This window comes from Alosa sapidissima, chromosome 20 (genome assembly GCF_018492685.1).
Source record: "Alosa sapidissima isolate fAloSap1 chromosome 20, fAloSap1.pri, whole genome shotgun sequence".
Taxonomy (NCBI): Eukaryota; Metazoa; Chordata; class Actinopteri; order Clupeiformes; family Clupeidae; genus Alosa; species Alosa sapidissima.
In genome coordinates this window covers 15,647,224-15,662,871 of record NC_055976.1, presented here as the reverse complement: position 1 = coordinate 15,662,871, position 15,648 = coordinate 15,647,224, and the positions used below count along the sequence as shown (strand labels likewise).

Below are 15,648 nucleotides of genomic sequence, written 5' to 3'. Positions count from 1 at the left end.
TCAGGCTAATACACGCTAACCCAGCTCCTTAACCACTACACTCCCACTGCCCCCAGACCATGCGTCACAAAAGTTACCCGAAGGATTTTTGCTGCCAAACAGAGAGTAAGGTCATATCTCAGCAACACTTTAATGTATCAAAACTCGGGACTCCATCATGAGGACACAAATACAATTTGGTGTCCTTTCACCTCTAAGGGGCGCTGCAACTAGCAAAAATGTCGTTTCGGATGTGTGTTAAAGCACGTAACTTTTGACCTGTATGCACGGTGCTGAAAAATGACCTACTATTGGGAATCCTTGAATAAAGCCGAGCATATTGCACTGTCTGCTACCGTTGAACTGCTCCAGAACAAGCACACTTTGAAATGTATTCTACTTGGGATTGATAGACCCTGATGACTATTATAGGCCAATCTACAGGTAGAATTCTTTTTGTTTACCAAGTGCAATTATGAGGAAAGGTGGCTACTGTGCAAATGTTCAAATTATATGTGTATTTATTGCACATATTTTTTGAGATGTTTTAAAAGTGACCTACATTATATTGCATAATGTAGATATAATTTTTCATCAGTCTACCTTTATTGTTAGTAGGCTACCATAACCCACAAACAGACAAGCTACCGAAACACCATATAGGTTTTTCATTTTGTATTTTTAGACATGTGGGCGGTGGTAGCATGAAAAGGCACTTAAGCCCAAAAGGCACTTAAGCCCAAATTGTGTAATCCCTTGTAATATAATTGACAAGTCACTTTGAATAAAAAGTGTCCGCTAAATAAATAAATGTAAATGTTAAGTCTCTTTCCCTGGAATAGTGTCTGCATTAGGTCTAGTTCTATTTATTTTTTGTATAAATGCATCATGATATTTATTGATACATTGCTTCTTAAATCTCCAAAACATGTTTGCCATGGATTTTTTTATAAACTGACTTTTTCAAACGAACACAACAAATGATGCCTACTGAAAACAGCCTTGAATAGCTTGAAGTATGCCACCATATTATTTACGATATGTTACGTTACATGTTATTTATGGTAAGTCTCCAAAGTAGGCTAATGCTTTCACAAAGTGTCTCAATAATCTGTGTCCACTTGTTTCTTAACAACATCCATTTGCATTACCACATTGCAGCTTTCAGTTGAGCCCTGCAAAACAGATCAGGCTGTGGCTGAGACACTGGTAGGCAATTATAAGAAGTTTAATGCTGAGGCAGTATGTAACATGTTTAGCCCACAACCATGACCAATGTTGAGCAGGTCACAAGTTCATCCCAAAATCAGATACAAAGACAGGAACACAAAGAGACAGCATGGAACAGAGGACTCCCTTCCACCCCATTCTCCGGGAACGACGAGAAGGACAAACAGCGCGTAGAGGCCACTTGAGATATATAGTCATACATATATATATGTATATATGCAAATACCGTATATATATATATACACTAAGTCCCCATATAGGAGACACACTGGAGATTCATACTCGCTGAGGGTATTTCATTAGCATCTCTTTAAATACACATTTAAAATGCTTTTCTTTGTATATATATATATATATATATATATATACAGAGAAACTCTGATGTTGCTAAGGGGGAGGGGGTAATGCTGTTTGTTCAGAGTCCCAAATGCTGATTTCTAGTTATTAGTGATGTCCCTGTTCCCCTCCATTCATCTCGAAAAATGAGTAGAATAGAGAGAGTGGAGAGAGGTTGGCCAAGTACACACGAGTCAACTTGGCAAGGCCCCCCGTCATCACCATCACACAAAATACAATACAGCCAGCTGGCCCATAGACACAGTCTCAGTCTGTTTTTGCATCCTTTTTCTTAACACTGCCATCAGTAAAAACAAAGAGCTTCTTTTTGGATAGAGAAGGAAGGGAAGGGAAGGGAGAGAGAGAGGGAGAGAGAGAGAGTGAGGACAATCAATTACTAAGGTACACAGAGGCAAGAAGCTTTTAAAACACACAAACAAAAATCCAAGAGCTGATTTTGTTTTGTTTTGTTTTTGGAACTGATGTATGGAGCAAGAGGAACTCAAAGGTCACTTTCAACAGTACCCTCACCTAGGAACAGAATACAGAAAACGAGTCTTTTGCGAACAAAGAAAAAGTATTCTAGAGAAGAAGAGAGGTCGAAAAATCTTCAGCTATGTGTTTGTAGAGGAGTTTTGAGTGTGTTTGATAAGGCTGAATCCCGTTCGGGTGAACAAAACCAGCCCCAAACCACCTCATGGTCTTAGCAGTTACATTCTGCACTCTTAGAAAGTCCGAGTTTGCTGTTGTCGGTGTCGGGTTTTTCTTTGTCATCCTGTCGAGGCCTTATCACCAGACGGGGGAATGCAGGGACGAATTGAAGAGGTACGGTGGCGGAGTTGGGTTGGGAATCGAGGTGGTCTAGGGGTGTTGTGAAGGGCTGGGGTACCAGTCTGAATCTCACGACTTGTTCTCGTCGTACAGGTCCAGGGAGGCCTGAATATCAGGAAGCTCCATCTCACAAACGACATTTCGTGGTGACAGAGAATTTCGGTTGAAAAAATGTCCACCTGCATAAAGACAAAGAAAGCATTAAGGGACAACGTTATATGTATGCAACACAGATTGTATTAACAATGAAAATGTAGAGTAGGTGTTCAAATAAATAATTAAGTAAATTAATTCAACAGAATACATAAGAAATCATTTATTTTCACAGAAAAAAGTACACAAACTGATGCACAGAAGGATGATGCATTAATAACCTGCAACATTAAGAATATACTTCAAATGGAAATGTATTTGTGGTCACAATTATCAAAGAGACCGTTTCAAAACCTGATTTTTAAGGTTTCCTTATTACTACACAGTATTATTTTCACCACTAGGAACGAGTAGACTGTATTTGGATGAAGCTGTTATTGGGTAGAATACAACTTAACTTCCCATTTCCTCTGTAGTAAGAACATGGCCCCTCACAAATGTACTTCCTGTCTGACAAGTGCCAAAAGTGACATCCAGTGGCAACATTGTGCATTGCAAGGACACGTGAAGCAGTCAACCTTGTGACTGGTATCTGTTCAATGGCCTCCCGCCTTCATATCCAATTGTTCCAACATATCATAACAGTCACTGTCACAAAGGTATGGATATCAATTCCAATTACACATTTTTTAAACATTTACATGCTAATTGGCAAAATTAATAACAGTGAGACAATGTACAGAGGGTATCGACATGTTTAATTGATCCAAAAAGCTTTCATTTCAAACATCTAAAAATAGGCACAGTGATATAAGTTCAGAAAAGCAGCACAAAAGATGGCACAGTAAAATAGCGACAGTGGGAGCCTGTGCCGAAAGGAAGGCTTCATTTTTCAAAATATTGACAGGCTTCTTTCACTCCACCTCCATGCTGGAAAGCAAGAGAGAGAAAACACAAGAGCATGAGCATCTGGAATAGTAACCACATTTGAAGAGTTTGGTTCCAAAACGCTATATCTCCTTTTTTAGAAATGTTAAATGTCATGTCACTTAATTATGTATTTCAGGTAATATCAATAAAATTGCAGTTGTGTTGTTTTGATTGAGTATAGATAAATCACACAACAATACCCAATTACAGTTCTACTGAAATTACTTGGAAAACAATATGCAAAAAAAAAAAAATATTTATGAAAATTCATTAAAATGGAGGATATAGTGTTTTGGAACCCAACATTTACAGAACGTCTACAAACATTTCATTTGAATTATGAATTAAGTGTCTGAGTAAACAACATGCATTCCTTAACCCTTCAGCAAGAGAGTTTTCAACATTCTAACAAAAGATTCTGTAAAGTTTAAGTGTAAAAATATCACAATTTTCAACAGTGGTTGGAGTGTTTAAAACCTTTTTATGTTAAGAGAACTGTCTGAAGCAACAAGGCACACAAATCAGTTAACACATTATAGTGCATGCTTAATGTTAGAATTAGAAGTTACACCAAGTCACTACAAATTGATGCCTTAGGTTCACAGAGCTGCTAAATTTATCATTAAGGCCAGTGGAAGCACACAAGGGATTAGTCAGCTATCTGGTCAGCTACTGAACCGGGAGCAGGTGAAGGGAGGTAATGGGTAACTGTGTTTAGACAGCATCATAAGTTGAGTTTCAACTCCCTGGGACCTAAGGCACAGCCTGTGTGACCAATGAGCTCAACCATGGATTTCTCAGGATAATTGGAACTAGCTGTGTGTGTAGCAAGTTTAGAGTATGGCGGCTCGTCTATAGCAAAAAACATAATCACGATTATTTTGAAATTCGTGCTTTGAAATCGAATACATTGAAATCGAGATTATTTAACACTATTACTCAATGACTCTGGAAACATACTGCAGCACTATTTCTGTAACTTGAAAATAGAAACTCTTACTTTAAAAGTACATTTCTAAATCGTCAAAAGACGGAATGTAGCCACATAATCAGTGTTTTCCATTGGAAGCCAAAATTGTACTTGAAAACTAATTGTACATCCCTACTCTGTGTCGTGTCGTGTCGTGTCGTGTCACTCACTCGAGGCTGGAGTAGCTGGCCGTGGCCTTGATGATCATGTAGCAGAGTGTGAGGGCGCTGAGCAGGCCAAAGCTGGCGATTATAAACCACTCTTCTGTCAACAGAGGAAAGGAGGAGGAGGGGGTCACTTCTGGGTGTGGGGGGGGGGGGGGGAACGGGGGGTCACCACCCCCCCCATCTGCCTGGCGGTTGGCAGCGAAGACGGGTGGCAGAGGGAGCGGGTGGGGGATCGGAGGGCGAGTTGACGTGGCGACAGGAGGATGGCAAAGAGGGAGGAACAAGTTGAGGAGGCAGAGAGACAAGCGAAAGAAGAGCGTCCACTGCCTGCGAGTGAGGAGAAGAAAGTGCCAGCGAGCGGCAGTGTACAGCAGTGAGAGAAGGAGCCTCTAGGGGAAAAAAAATCACACGACTGCGAGATTCGCCCACAGAAAGAGGAGAGAAAGGCAATACATTCCCGCCCACTGCCCCCCCCCACACACACACACACACACACACCTCTTCTAAAGGGTAGGCAGTAGAGACGGCTTGACAGAACACAGCTTCTAAGTGGTTGCAACAGACAGTGTGTGGAAACCCTGGACATAAATGGTGTCACATTTGTGTGTTTGCTGAATGAACATTCAAACCATCTGAATAGAGCTGCTTAAAATTAATATAGAGAGGAAGAGAGAGAGAGAAGAAGAAAAAGAAGAAAGGTAGAGAGGAGCATAAACCAAGGGAGACAAAACAAGAGGCAAGAGAATGCTGAGGAGGGTGGGCTGGCTGGGTGGGAACATCCTCCAACAGCAGCCCTTGGGGCTGCCAACGGGTTAGAGTGCTTACTGTGCAGGCTGTGTGCGTCTGGGGAATAGGCCACACACAAGCCCAAGGAGTAGCAGAGGGGGGTGTGATGGTGGAGGACACAGACTGCCTGTGATCCATCGAGCACCAAGGCCAAGTGAATGGCAGTGTCTGCACCGTAGTCCCCCATCCACCACAGAGTGCAGTGGGTCTGTCTGCCACTCTCAAGTCTTACACAGACACAGAGTTTTTATTTTTATTTTTTGCTGACAAACTAGGATTAATGACAAGCCTTCTGTGAGGTGAAATGACTGAGGTAGCATGGAGAAAGCATAGAGTTTGAAAGCATAATAAGTGTGTGTGTGTGTGTGTGTGTGTGTGTGTAGCTCTGCCTTCAAAGTATACAGTGACTCATTAAACACTATACCAGTGGATCAGATGACAACAAACAATTCCTTATCCAGCCTTTTTAGTTAAGCTTTTTTCGCTACTCTGATCTCTCTGTGCTGACTTTCTCACAGCACTTAGCACACACACAGGACAACCTTTTGGCAACGAGTCAAACAGGAAGCAAGAATCAACACAGACTTAATCTTATCAGAAGACAGAGAAAACACTGGTGAAGTTTGAACTCGCGAATTGCTGAGAAAGTGAGAAGGGAGCCAGTTCAGAGGAAAAGGAGAGCAAGTGTAGCATTTGGCAATAGTGTGTGTGTGTGTGAGTGTGTGTGTCTTACTGGTAACAGCGATGTTGATTTCTCCAGTGCGCGGGGTGACCTCTCCCTCGGAGGAGATCTGTGAGGTGCCAGAGTGGCGCAGCGGCTCCAGGCTGATGGTGGTCTCGCTGGACAGGTCCACTAGCGCCGTCCGCTGGCTGGAGGTCTGACTGCGTGGTATCCGATCCATGTCAAACGCCACGTTGTCCACGCAAGGCAGGTTGGGCTGAATGGATACAGTATGTGTGCAAAGAGGGGGCCATTATGTCTTAAAACAATCAACTATACATACACTCCAGAATAGATCTAAACAACACTGACAAGATGATCAGCAACCCAACTTGCTGAAAAGCGGTCTTATTTTGTCCTGAAGAGGTTTAATTTTCAACACTGACAGGCAGTCTATCCCACACTACACATTATCCCATACAGTTAATTGCCAAAACAATAAAATACATTTCTTCAAATGAATGTCTTTGTTGAATTATTTTGTTGTATTATTTTGTGTTCATGGCTTGATGTCACCAGCCCACAGTTCTACTAACTTCTCAGAGTTTAATGCCTCAAAATAAAAAAAAAAACGACCTAAACAAAATGACAATGTTCATTCAGACAGAACAGAATAATATTACACCAAAATTCCCATTTGACTGTATGTGGAAGTGGAGAGTAAAGGGCTTTCCACATGACAAGCGACACCTGCTAGTATTGAATTCATTTTCAAATGAGAAGCTGCCCGGTAAAGTGGTAGAGCAGGCGATTTGAGTGGCGGCATGGCAGGCGCATTTCCAACATTCTTGCCGCTTGTGTGCACGAATTGAGAACGCCTGCCTGCCCGCCTCCAAGATAAAAAATGTTCAGTTCTGGAGGTGGCGGTACGGCCACTTCAGTTTTGAGTTGTCTTGTGACAGATGACAGACGAGGCGGGAGGGTGCGGGACAGAGAAGTCGGATCGGTTTCCATCTGAAAAGCCCTTAATACTGTGCAGTCATGGCTTTTCATGTGAATTTACACTTTATCTCCAGCAGGGGGCATTATAAGGCAGCTCATGAACAGAGGCACACTCCATCTCTTGCCTTGATGGCTCTCAGAATTACATTATGGGTCCTTTTATGGCAACTAAAGGCTATCCTTACAGCTATACATTGACATTATTGACTTGTGGGGGTGATGATGCGATGCTGACAGCAAACAGCTGTTTCTTGACAGTCCTCCAAGGTGATTACTTTAGTCCAGCAGAATCGGACTGTCTTTGATGAGGAGTGACGGGGGATGGGGGGGGGGGGGGGGTCTAACTCACCATGATGCCCAGGGCTTTGAGGATGTTGAGTTTGCACATGGGGCAAGTGCAGTGCTCGTTCAGCCAAGGGTCCACACACATCTTATGGAAGACGTGCCTGCGGGAGAGAGACACACAAAAAAAGACCAAACGCTCATTCAGCATTATGTCTAACAATGTTGCCGCTTTTTGCAGACGCATGATTTGCACGCCATTCAGACCGTGAGCCATTCAGTATTGGGAACACAACAGAGGCTGCTCTGGGTGCATTGCTACATGGGAAATGAAAGGAGCACAGTTCCTTTTCAGCGTGGGCTTGACATTTCACCCCAAGCACCAAACAACACAACCTGACAAGACTTCTCTCTTACAGGAAGAGAAGCGTATAATCACTCTGAGGAAGCCGTGCGAGAGAGAGAGAGAGAGAGAGAGAGAGAGACTCTCAGGGCCGATTGTCAGTTGGCTTGTAGACGCAGCGGGGAGGACTCCAACGCGGGCAGACACAGAGCAAAAGAGAGAGACAGACAGGCAGGAAAGAGGAACTCAAAGGATCTGCGTGGGCCATCAAAGTGCGCTATTCAAACTTCCTTCCTCATCCCTGCGGGCCTCCGTGGCGGCACAAAGACAGCCCTGTTGGGCACAGTGGAGCTGGCCTGGCCTGGGCTGGCGTGGCGGAGGGAGGGGCTTGTAATCCACACAGGGCAGGAAGACGGTGTTTACATGCCCCTTCAACAACGCCACCATTTGACCAGAGGGGTGGGAGAGGTGACAAAGCTGCTTATGTGGCCAAAATGACCTCTGTCAGGTTGCACAGTGGAGGGAGATAAAAAAAGAGAGAGAGAGAGAGAGAGAGAGAGAATCCTCCACTGTCTGCTGTGCAGTGGGATCCCTGTACACCCCAAGCCCAAGACTATCCATCAAACAGATTTGGCTGATGCTACTTGAACAAAGCATTCCTCATCCTCCCCCTGCAATCACTTAATACAACACAAAACAACACAGCGAACGCGCTGGCCTACTCCCGACTCCTTTAAGTGCAAGTGCTGCAAAAGCATTAAAGGAATGCATCACGGTAGGATACCTGAGGATGTCATTAAAAAGGAATGTCTCTTTCTGCTAAGTGCCTTCGGCAAGCCTCGTCTCGGCCTGGACAGTGACCAAGAGAGCCGACTCATCGCTCTCGTTATACAAAGCAGGCAGCCAGGTGGGACGATGCATTCTGCGGATGGATTTTTTGACATTTAACTGAACTTTTTTTCTTTTTTTTTCAACTTTTTTTGTTGGTTGAGCGAGAAAAGCAAAAGAATGTTTAGTTATTTTAGACTTGCTTGAGGGCTCGTCAGACATCACTGAGTCATTTATAAAGATCCGACAGCACTTTATTGCTGGAGTGTGCACGGGCAGACTGGGAAGTTAAAGCATTTTCCCCTATAAAGATGTACAATGCCGGCTACTGTTGGTCAGCGGAGGGAAAGACAGGGGGCTACTGTAAGTTGTTTGGTTGAGTGAGCGAGGATGAAGGATGAGCTTCACTGACGTGGGTCTGCAAGTCTTCTTTTTTCCCTTTACTTGGCTGCCCTGGTTGAGAGAGAGAGAGCGTGAGGGAGTGTGAGAGAGTGCGAGAGAGAGAGAGAGCATGAGAGAGAGAGAGAGCGTGAGAGAGAGAGTGCGAGAGAGAGCAATAGAGGTCCATGAGAGGCGTTCCTGTCTGGGCCCTGAAGGAGAGCATGCGCCCTGTCACATTGAGCCAGAGGCCAGCGGCTTTATTGGCTTTCATAGTCGGCACACAAACAAGGGCTCTATGAATTAATGATGAGATTGTTTACAATGCAATGGCTCTTAAAGAGGGCATGAAATATACCATAGACGAGACAGGCTGACAGGGGAGGAAGAAGTCAAAGTGTTTGACTGTAAAACAGAGATAAAATTGTCTCCACAAGTAAGAGGAGGAAGCTGAAATATTAATCTAAGTCTTAATCTTAAATCTTACAGTATGCTAGCTCCAGGTTGGAGGCTAATTTATGTCCATTGCAGCATATCCTGCAACACTCTGAAATGTGTAGACCGATATTGTGAACTGATATTTCTCATATTCTCATTTCTCATTACAACACATTGCACGCCATGAAAAACTACTGATCAGTTCAGCCAGCCAGCATTGCTTTGGACCAGTCCACTACAGCTGGCCTACCAAAACCCTTCCACTGGGCTGCACTGGACTAACCTAGGCAGATGTCATTAATGACCATGGAACTGCTCCTGAGGGCAGGAAGCAGATGAGCAGTTGCAGCCTGTCTACTCGAGCCCGACCCGAGGGAGGCCGCGGTGGGGGGGGTTAGTGGAGGTAGGTAGGCAGGGGTAATGCAGGAAGACGTAAATTGAATGGCCCCAGCCGGGTCAAGTGTGCTGCCATTACTTACGCTCTTGGCTATTGATTGTGGGAGGGTGGTGTGCCCATGGGAGGGACGCCGGCGGTGTGTGTGGGCGGCGTGACGTGCCGTGACAGGCCGAGATACGGCTGGTTGTTGTTGTTGACGCGTGGACGCTGGGTGTGGCCATGTGATAAGAGGCCAACATGTCCCATGACAGAGTGTGACTACTTTTTTTCCCCTCAAAACTCTCTCTCTGTCTCTCTCTCACTCGCTCTAATTCCACCCCTCTTTTCTCTCCCTCGCTCTCGACTATATTAAGTCGTCGTCTTCGTTAAAGCTAAAACCCTCCGCTGAGAGCCAAATGCACTTCCACGTTTTTTTTCTCCCCCTACACTCCTCTAATCTTCGGACATTAATTCTCTTTTCCACTCCTCTGCTCTCCCCTTGCCAGATAAGTATCTCGAATACCCATTTAATCACACTCTCTTGATACGCATCTAGAGCAGCCATTTAGAGACTCCTCCCAAGTTTATTTCGCACCATCACATGTGTGCGTCTTCACACAGACACAGACACACACATACACACACACACATACACATCCCTACACTGATGTTGACAAAAAGGGAAGAAAGCCCTCAACTGTTCATTTTCTCCCCAGTGCGTGTTTTATCCGCGGCCATTAGAGCGTAACTGGATTAGGCTCCTGAGCCTGAGTCACATTAGCAGCAGTGGCGGCCATCAGCCTCACCTCCCCCCCCACCCCCACCCTTCTCCCCACCCTCTATCTGCTCTGAGAACAGGTCCCAGCCCCTCGCGTGGCTTCTGCGGCTTCCTCTATCTGATCTGACAACAGACAGCAGCTTTAGCTGCCAGCGCATCACTGCTGACCCTGCCCAGCAACAGCAGCAGCAGCAGCAGCAGCAGCAGAAACAACAACAACAACTGAGGCAGCGAGTGGCAGGCCTCATAGCAATTCAATGCAATTAGGGGAGATCCACAGATTAGACTGATACTGCTCCTGCTCTATGGCCAGCGAGGGGTCAACATGCATTGGAGGGAAGGAGGGAGAGAGAGAGAGAGAGAGAGAGAGAGAAAGAGAGAGAGAGAGAGAGAGAGAGAGAAGAGAGAGAGAGAGAGAGAAACAGAGAGAGAGAGAGAGAGAAACAGAGAGAGAGAGAGAGAGAGAAAGGGAGTGAGGGAGATAAAGAAAACTGTCATATTGGGATGCAGTCATACAGACAGAGAGATTGAATTACACGATGCAGCAAAATACAGACAGAAGATGAAAAGACAGGCATAAATCTACAGGTCAGAGAGAGAAGAAAAATGTGCACGGCAATATCAAAAAAAACAAAAAAAACAGAGCTAGCCATGACCTCATTCTTTTTCATATGTTTGATATGTACATTCAAAAGTAAAAGTACTGAGGCAGTAATCATAAATTCATATACAGTATATTTCACTGACACAGCCCTGTTGAACCTAATCAGCAAGAGGAAGAAGGAGAGTGAAAGAGAAAGAAACTGAAGAGAAAAAAAGAGAGACGAGAGTGAGGGTGAAGTAGTGTGTGTGCAGGCCTATACAAGGATACAAGGAAGTTTATCGTCACATGCATATAGTTACTGAATGTAAGAAATGCAGTGAAATTATGTCTGGTGTCAGCCTATTTGTACGTTTATGGGGGGGGGGGGGGGGGTGCAGTAAAAAGTGCAGTAGAAGAGGGGTTTAGTAGATTAAGTGGCAAGTAGTGTTGTCACGATATCAAAATTATGACTTCGATACGATACCTGCCATAAATATCACAATGCTCGATACTGAAACGATACCACAGCGAAATCCTAAGATATCTGGAAAAGAAAGGACTCATACCTCCTCCAAGTGTATTGAGTCATTTGTGTTGAATTCGGTGCACTTTTGTAGTGTTCAGGTCAATTCTGGGTTCTAAACTTCTAAACTTCCTAGATAATTATTATTTTTTATAGTCAGTAAAATAGTAGGCCTATTTTGTATGACTAAGTCCTTTATTGTTTGTTATAGTTCATTTACATTGTGTTTTGGCAATAAAGCAGCTTTAAATAGCCAAACTAGGCTAGATCAAGGTCAGTGTTGAAATGACTGTATGCAAATCACTGAATGCTATGCAGAGGGGGCTAATCTTTACTAATCTGCCATCTGATGTACAGTATAGTCTACCCTTCCTGATTTCCTTGACAGTTGCAACTTTAGGGAAAAAATGTGAGGATAGTCTTCTTTGCGCCCAGTGTACAAGTACGACATTCCAACCACTCAGGTCTTCGTTAGATAGGTCTACACCATTACCTGTTGCAATATATCTGTGTGCATTCCTACATTACGTCTATTTCTTTGATCACATGATTTGCTCACGTAACAATAACCCGCTATTATTATTAGGACTCAACATGCTTTGGTGGTATTATATGCTGTGGGCTTTAATTAGCTCATTTCGGGTAGCCTATCCTACATCTGGGCAATAATTATTGAACAAATTGCAGTCTACATGCCATGACAAATATTACCAATAGTACTGACCGAAGATTAAATAGATTGTTTACAAGTTATGGTAATGTTATTCTGGCGTGAACATTGCGCTTTCATCATGTTATTCTGGCGTGAACATGGCGCTTTCATCATGTTATTCTGGCGTGAACATTGCGCTTTCATCACATTGACACGCCCACTTGCCTAGATGCGTGCAAGGAGCAGTGAGAGCAGCAGTTCACAGACACAGAACGTTATTATTTTCTATCGATATCGATGGAAGTATCGATTCTAAAAACGTCGGAAATCGTATTGTTTTTTGCGTGAAGACATTGTGATACCTTTTTAGTATCGATACACCGTGCAACACTAGTGGCAAGGGCTGCATAAGAAAGGTGGGGGAGGATTGGGATTGGGGGGCAGCAAGGAGGACCAACAAGGAGCACCCAAGAGCTATGTAATGCCCTCTGACTTTATGCGCACACATGCGCACACACACACACACACACACACAGACACACACAGACACACACAGACACACACAGACACACACGACTCCTGGGCCACAGCAGGGCAGCAGTGGCGGCTGCCATCTCTCTCTCTTTCTCCTTCTCACTGAGCCGCCACTCGGGGTGACATGTCAGGGCTGTCACATCACACTCTGCCCCTGACTGACAGCCATCTCCCACACACATGTCTCACTGACATGAGTCAGAAGGAGCCCTGGGGGCACATTGTGTGTGTGTGTGTGTGTGTGTGTGTGTGTGTGTGTGTGTGTGTGTGTGTGTCTGTGTGTGTGTGTGTCTGAATGTCTGCATGACATTCATCATTCCCTGGCACAAGACAACTTCCAGTTGTGCGGCCAAGGCGGGACCTGGCAGATGGTGACCAGGGCTTTCAGAGGAGTGTGTATGCATGTGTATGTGTATGTGTATAAAAGAGGAATTGTGTGTGTGTGTGTGTGTGTGTGTGTGTGTGTGTGTGTGTGTGTGTGTCAGAAAGAGACACCAAGCAACACAATAGTGTGGAAAATGAAGAAAGACTGCTGTGTGGTGTATGCAGCATGTATCTATGAGAGAAAGAGAAAGAAAAGACAGTGAAGAGAAGGAAAAACAGAGAGAGAGAAAGAGAGAGGCAGTCTGTGTGTAGTAAGCATGTGTCTTGAGTGAAGGGCTCCTGAAGCAGTCTGGTAGGTCACTGGCAAAAGCACGGCTAAAAATAACACCGAGCCGGCTGTGCCTATGATTCATGGCCATGGCCGGGACCCTATTTCCTAAACAAGCCCTCAGGTTTCAAAGCAACAGTTCTCCCATTTCTATCTCTCTCTCTCTCTCTCTCTCTCTCTCTCTCTCTCTATCTCTCTCTCTATTTCTCCCTCTCTCTCTCTCTCCCTCTCTCTCTCTCTCTCTCTCTCTCTCTCTCTCTCTTTATCTCTCTCTCTCTCTCTATATCTCTCTCTCTCTGTATTTCTCACTCTCTCCCTCACATTTTTCCTAGTAAGCTGCTAAATGTTTTCTAGCATTGATTCAGCGCTGGTGCAAACTCCTGGCTGCGTTGTGAGTTGCGAGCACGAGGTGCTAATGACTGGAACTGAATGGGAGAATGGGAGCTGAGCTGAGGCCGTGTATGTAGCACCCACAGCGTGTTGGCACTGGAGAGATGGGGGGGGGGCTTGTTGGGTGAGACTTAGTGTCATAGAATCAAAGTGACAGTGTCTTCTCCAGCTGGCTGTGTCAGTGACTGACAGACAGGTCAAGTAGCCAAGCTGGCTGTGTGTGTCTGAGGAGGAGACAACGAGAGAGAGAAAGAGAGAAAGAGTCCTTGAGATGTGCTTGAGGTCGACTTCAGGGACAAGGTCTCTGTGCTGAGTACAGCAAGCAGGTAAACAACAAGAGCCCCTTGGGTATCCAAGCACACACACAAACTCATTATCTCACAGCAATGGAGACACATACTCGATATCAGGACACACATACATACTCCCAAACATAAGACACACACACACACTCACTTGCAGGGCAGGATGCGGACCACGTCATTAAGCTGGTAGCCCTCAATGCACACTGCGCAGTGGTTGAAGTCCGGGTCCGTCTCCTAAACAGAAAGAGCAAAACACAACATAACGCTTTTAAAGCAGCCAAGCAGCAAAAAAAACAGGAAACTATGTAGGTCAGTGCTAAAGACTTAAATGCAGACATGGACAAGCATGGTGGAAATAATCTGCCGTTATGAAATGTGAGAGCACACAGACAGCCGAGCCCCAGGTGAGATGTGTTAGCCTGCCGCGACACCATCCACGGAAAAAACCACCGTCGCCATGACGACGGCAGGCGACATCTCTGCCTGCACGTCACAGTTCATGCGAGTCGCTGAGAGATGGGGTGTGCCAGGGGAAAAAAAAGACAGTAAACTGGGAGAGGGAGAGGGCGAGAGAGAGAGAGAAAAAATAATAGATGTCAGAGGACGAAGCAAAAGAAAGAGTGGAATTAAAATAAGGGAGATAAACTAAAGCGAGGAGAGATGGACAGAGTGAATAGGAAATAAAGGGAGAAAAGAAAGAACAGCAGAAAGGAGAGAAAGAGAGAGAGAAGAGACACAGAGAGGAGGAAGGATGGATCAATGCTGGTGTTATTTATGGTCTGGGGTGGATATCCATCTCTGCTGACAGAGGGCTTGTGGCCACAGAGGGGAAGGACATCCTGGTGCCGTGCTGCTCACACAGATCCATAGCCTGGTCAGGAAACCTGGACAAGACCTCCTCCGCCGCCGCCGCCTCCTCCTCCTCCTCCTCCTCTTCCTCCTCCTCCTCCTCTTCCTCCTCCTCCTCTCACCTATCCCCCCTTGCCCCTGACGTGGCCTACTGGTTAGCACTCTGGACTTGTAACCGGAGGGTTGCCGGTTCGAGCCCCGACCAGTGGGCCTCGGGTGAAGTGCCCTTGAGCAAGGCACCTAACCCCTCACTGCTCCCTGAGTGCCGCCGTTGATGCAGGCAGCTCACTGCACCGGGATTAGTGTGTGCACTCACCTCACTGTGTGTTCACTGTGTGCTGTTTGTGTTTCACTAATTCACCGATTGGGTTAAATGCAGAGACCAAATTTCCGTCACAGGATCAAAAAAGTATATATACTTAGACTTATACGTCACTGGACAACGCTCTACGGCCTTGCTCTCTATGGCAAACCAGGCCGAGCTGTCTTTACACAGCCAGTCTGTGAATAAGAGGTGCCACTTTCTCGATAAATCTTAAAGGGACACCAGGCAAGCCTGATGCTTTTTCTCTACGAAACTCCCCCTCTGCTCGGTCTGAAGCGCTTTTCCTTTTCTTTGCGTCTTCCGTCAAGGGTTTTCACTGCTTCTTCGCCGGCTCTGCCATTATACACACGTTTGCAACAATCTCTAGCGTTTCGTTAGCCTGCCTCTGTGCTGTAAACTAATCCTCCTTCGGTCGGTGGGTAGGATA

The 15,648-nt window shown here is 45.3% G+C and overlaps 1 protein-coding gene across 4 annotated transcripts in view; it reads right to left on the bottom strand.

Annotated features, from left to right (window-relative positions):
- Nucleotides 1-1,189: 1,189 nt before the first annotated feature.
- The window catches only part of rnf130 (ring finger protein 130), a 50,871-nt gene continuing 36,412 nt past the window's right edge, over nucleotides 1,190-15,648 (bottom strand). For 2 of the 4 annotated variants that reach the window (XM_042074125.1, XM_042074123.1), the window contains exons 6-10: nucleotides 14,199-14,281; nucleotides 7,335-7,431; nucleotides 6,056-6,260; nucleotides 4,540-4,633; nucleotides 2,678-3,399 (exon numbers count right to left, since the gene is read on the bottom strand). In XM_042074125.1, coding sequence (XP_041930059.1) covers nucleotides 3,384-3,399; nucleotides 4,540-4,633; nucleotides 6,056-6,260; nucleotides 7,335-7,431; nucleotides 14,199-14,281 — 495 coding nt within the window. In that variant the 3' untranslated portion in view covers nucleotides 2,678-3,383. Of the gene's footprint in view, nucleotides 2,556-2,677; nucleotides 3,400-4,539; nucleotides 4,634-6,055; nucleotides 6,261-7,334; nucleotides 7,432-14,198; nucleotides 14,282-15,648 lie in introns of those variants that run through there. The other 2 variants (XM_042074124.1, XM_042074126.1) reach the window with 2 other exon arrangements.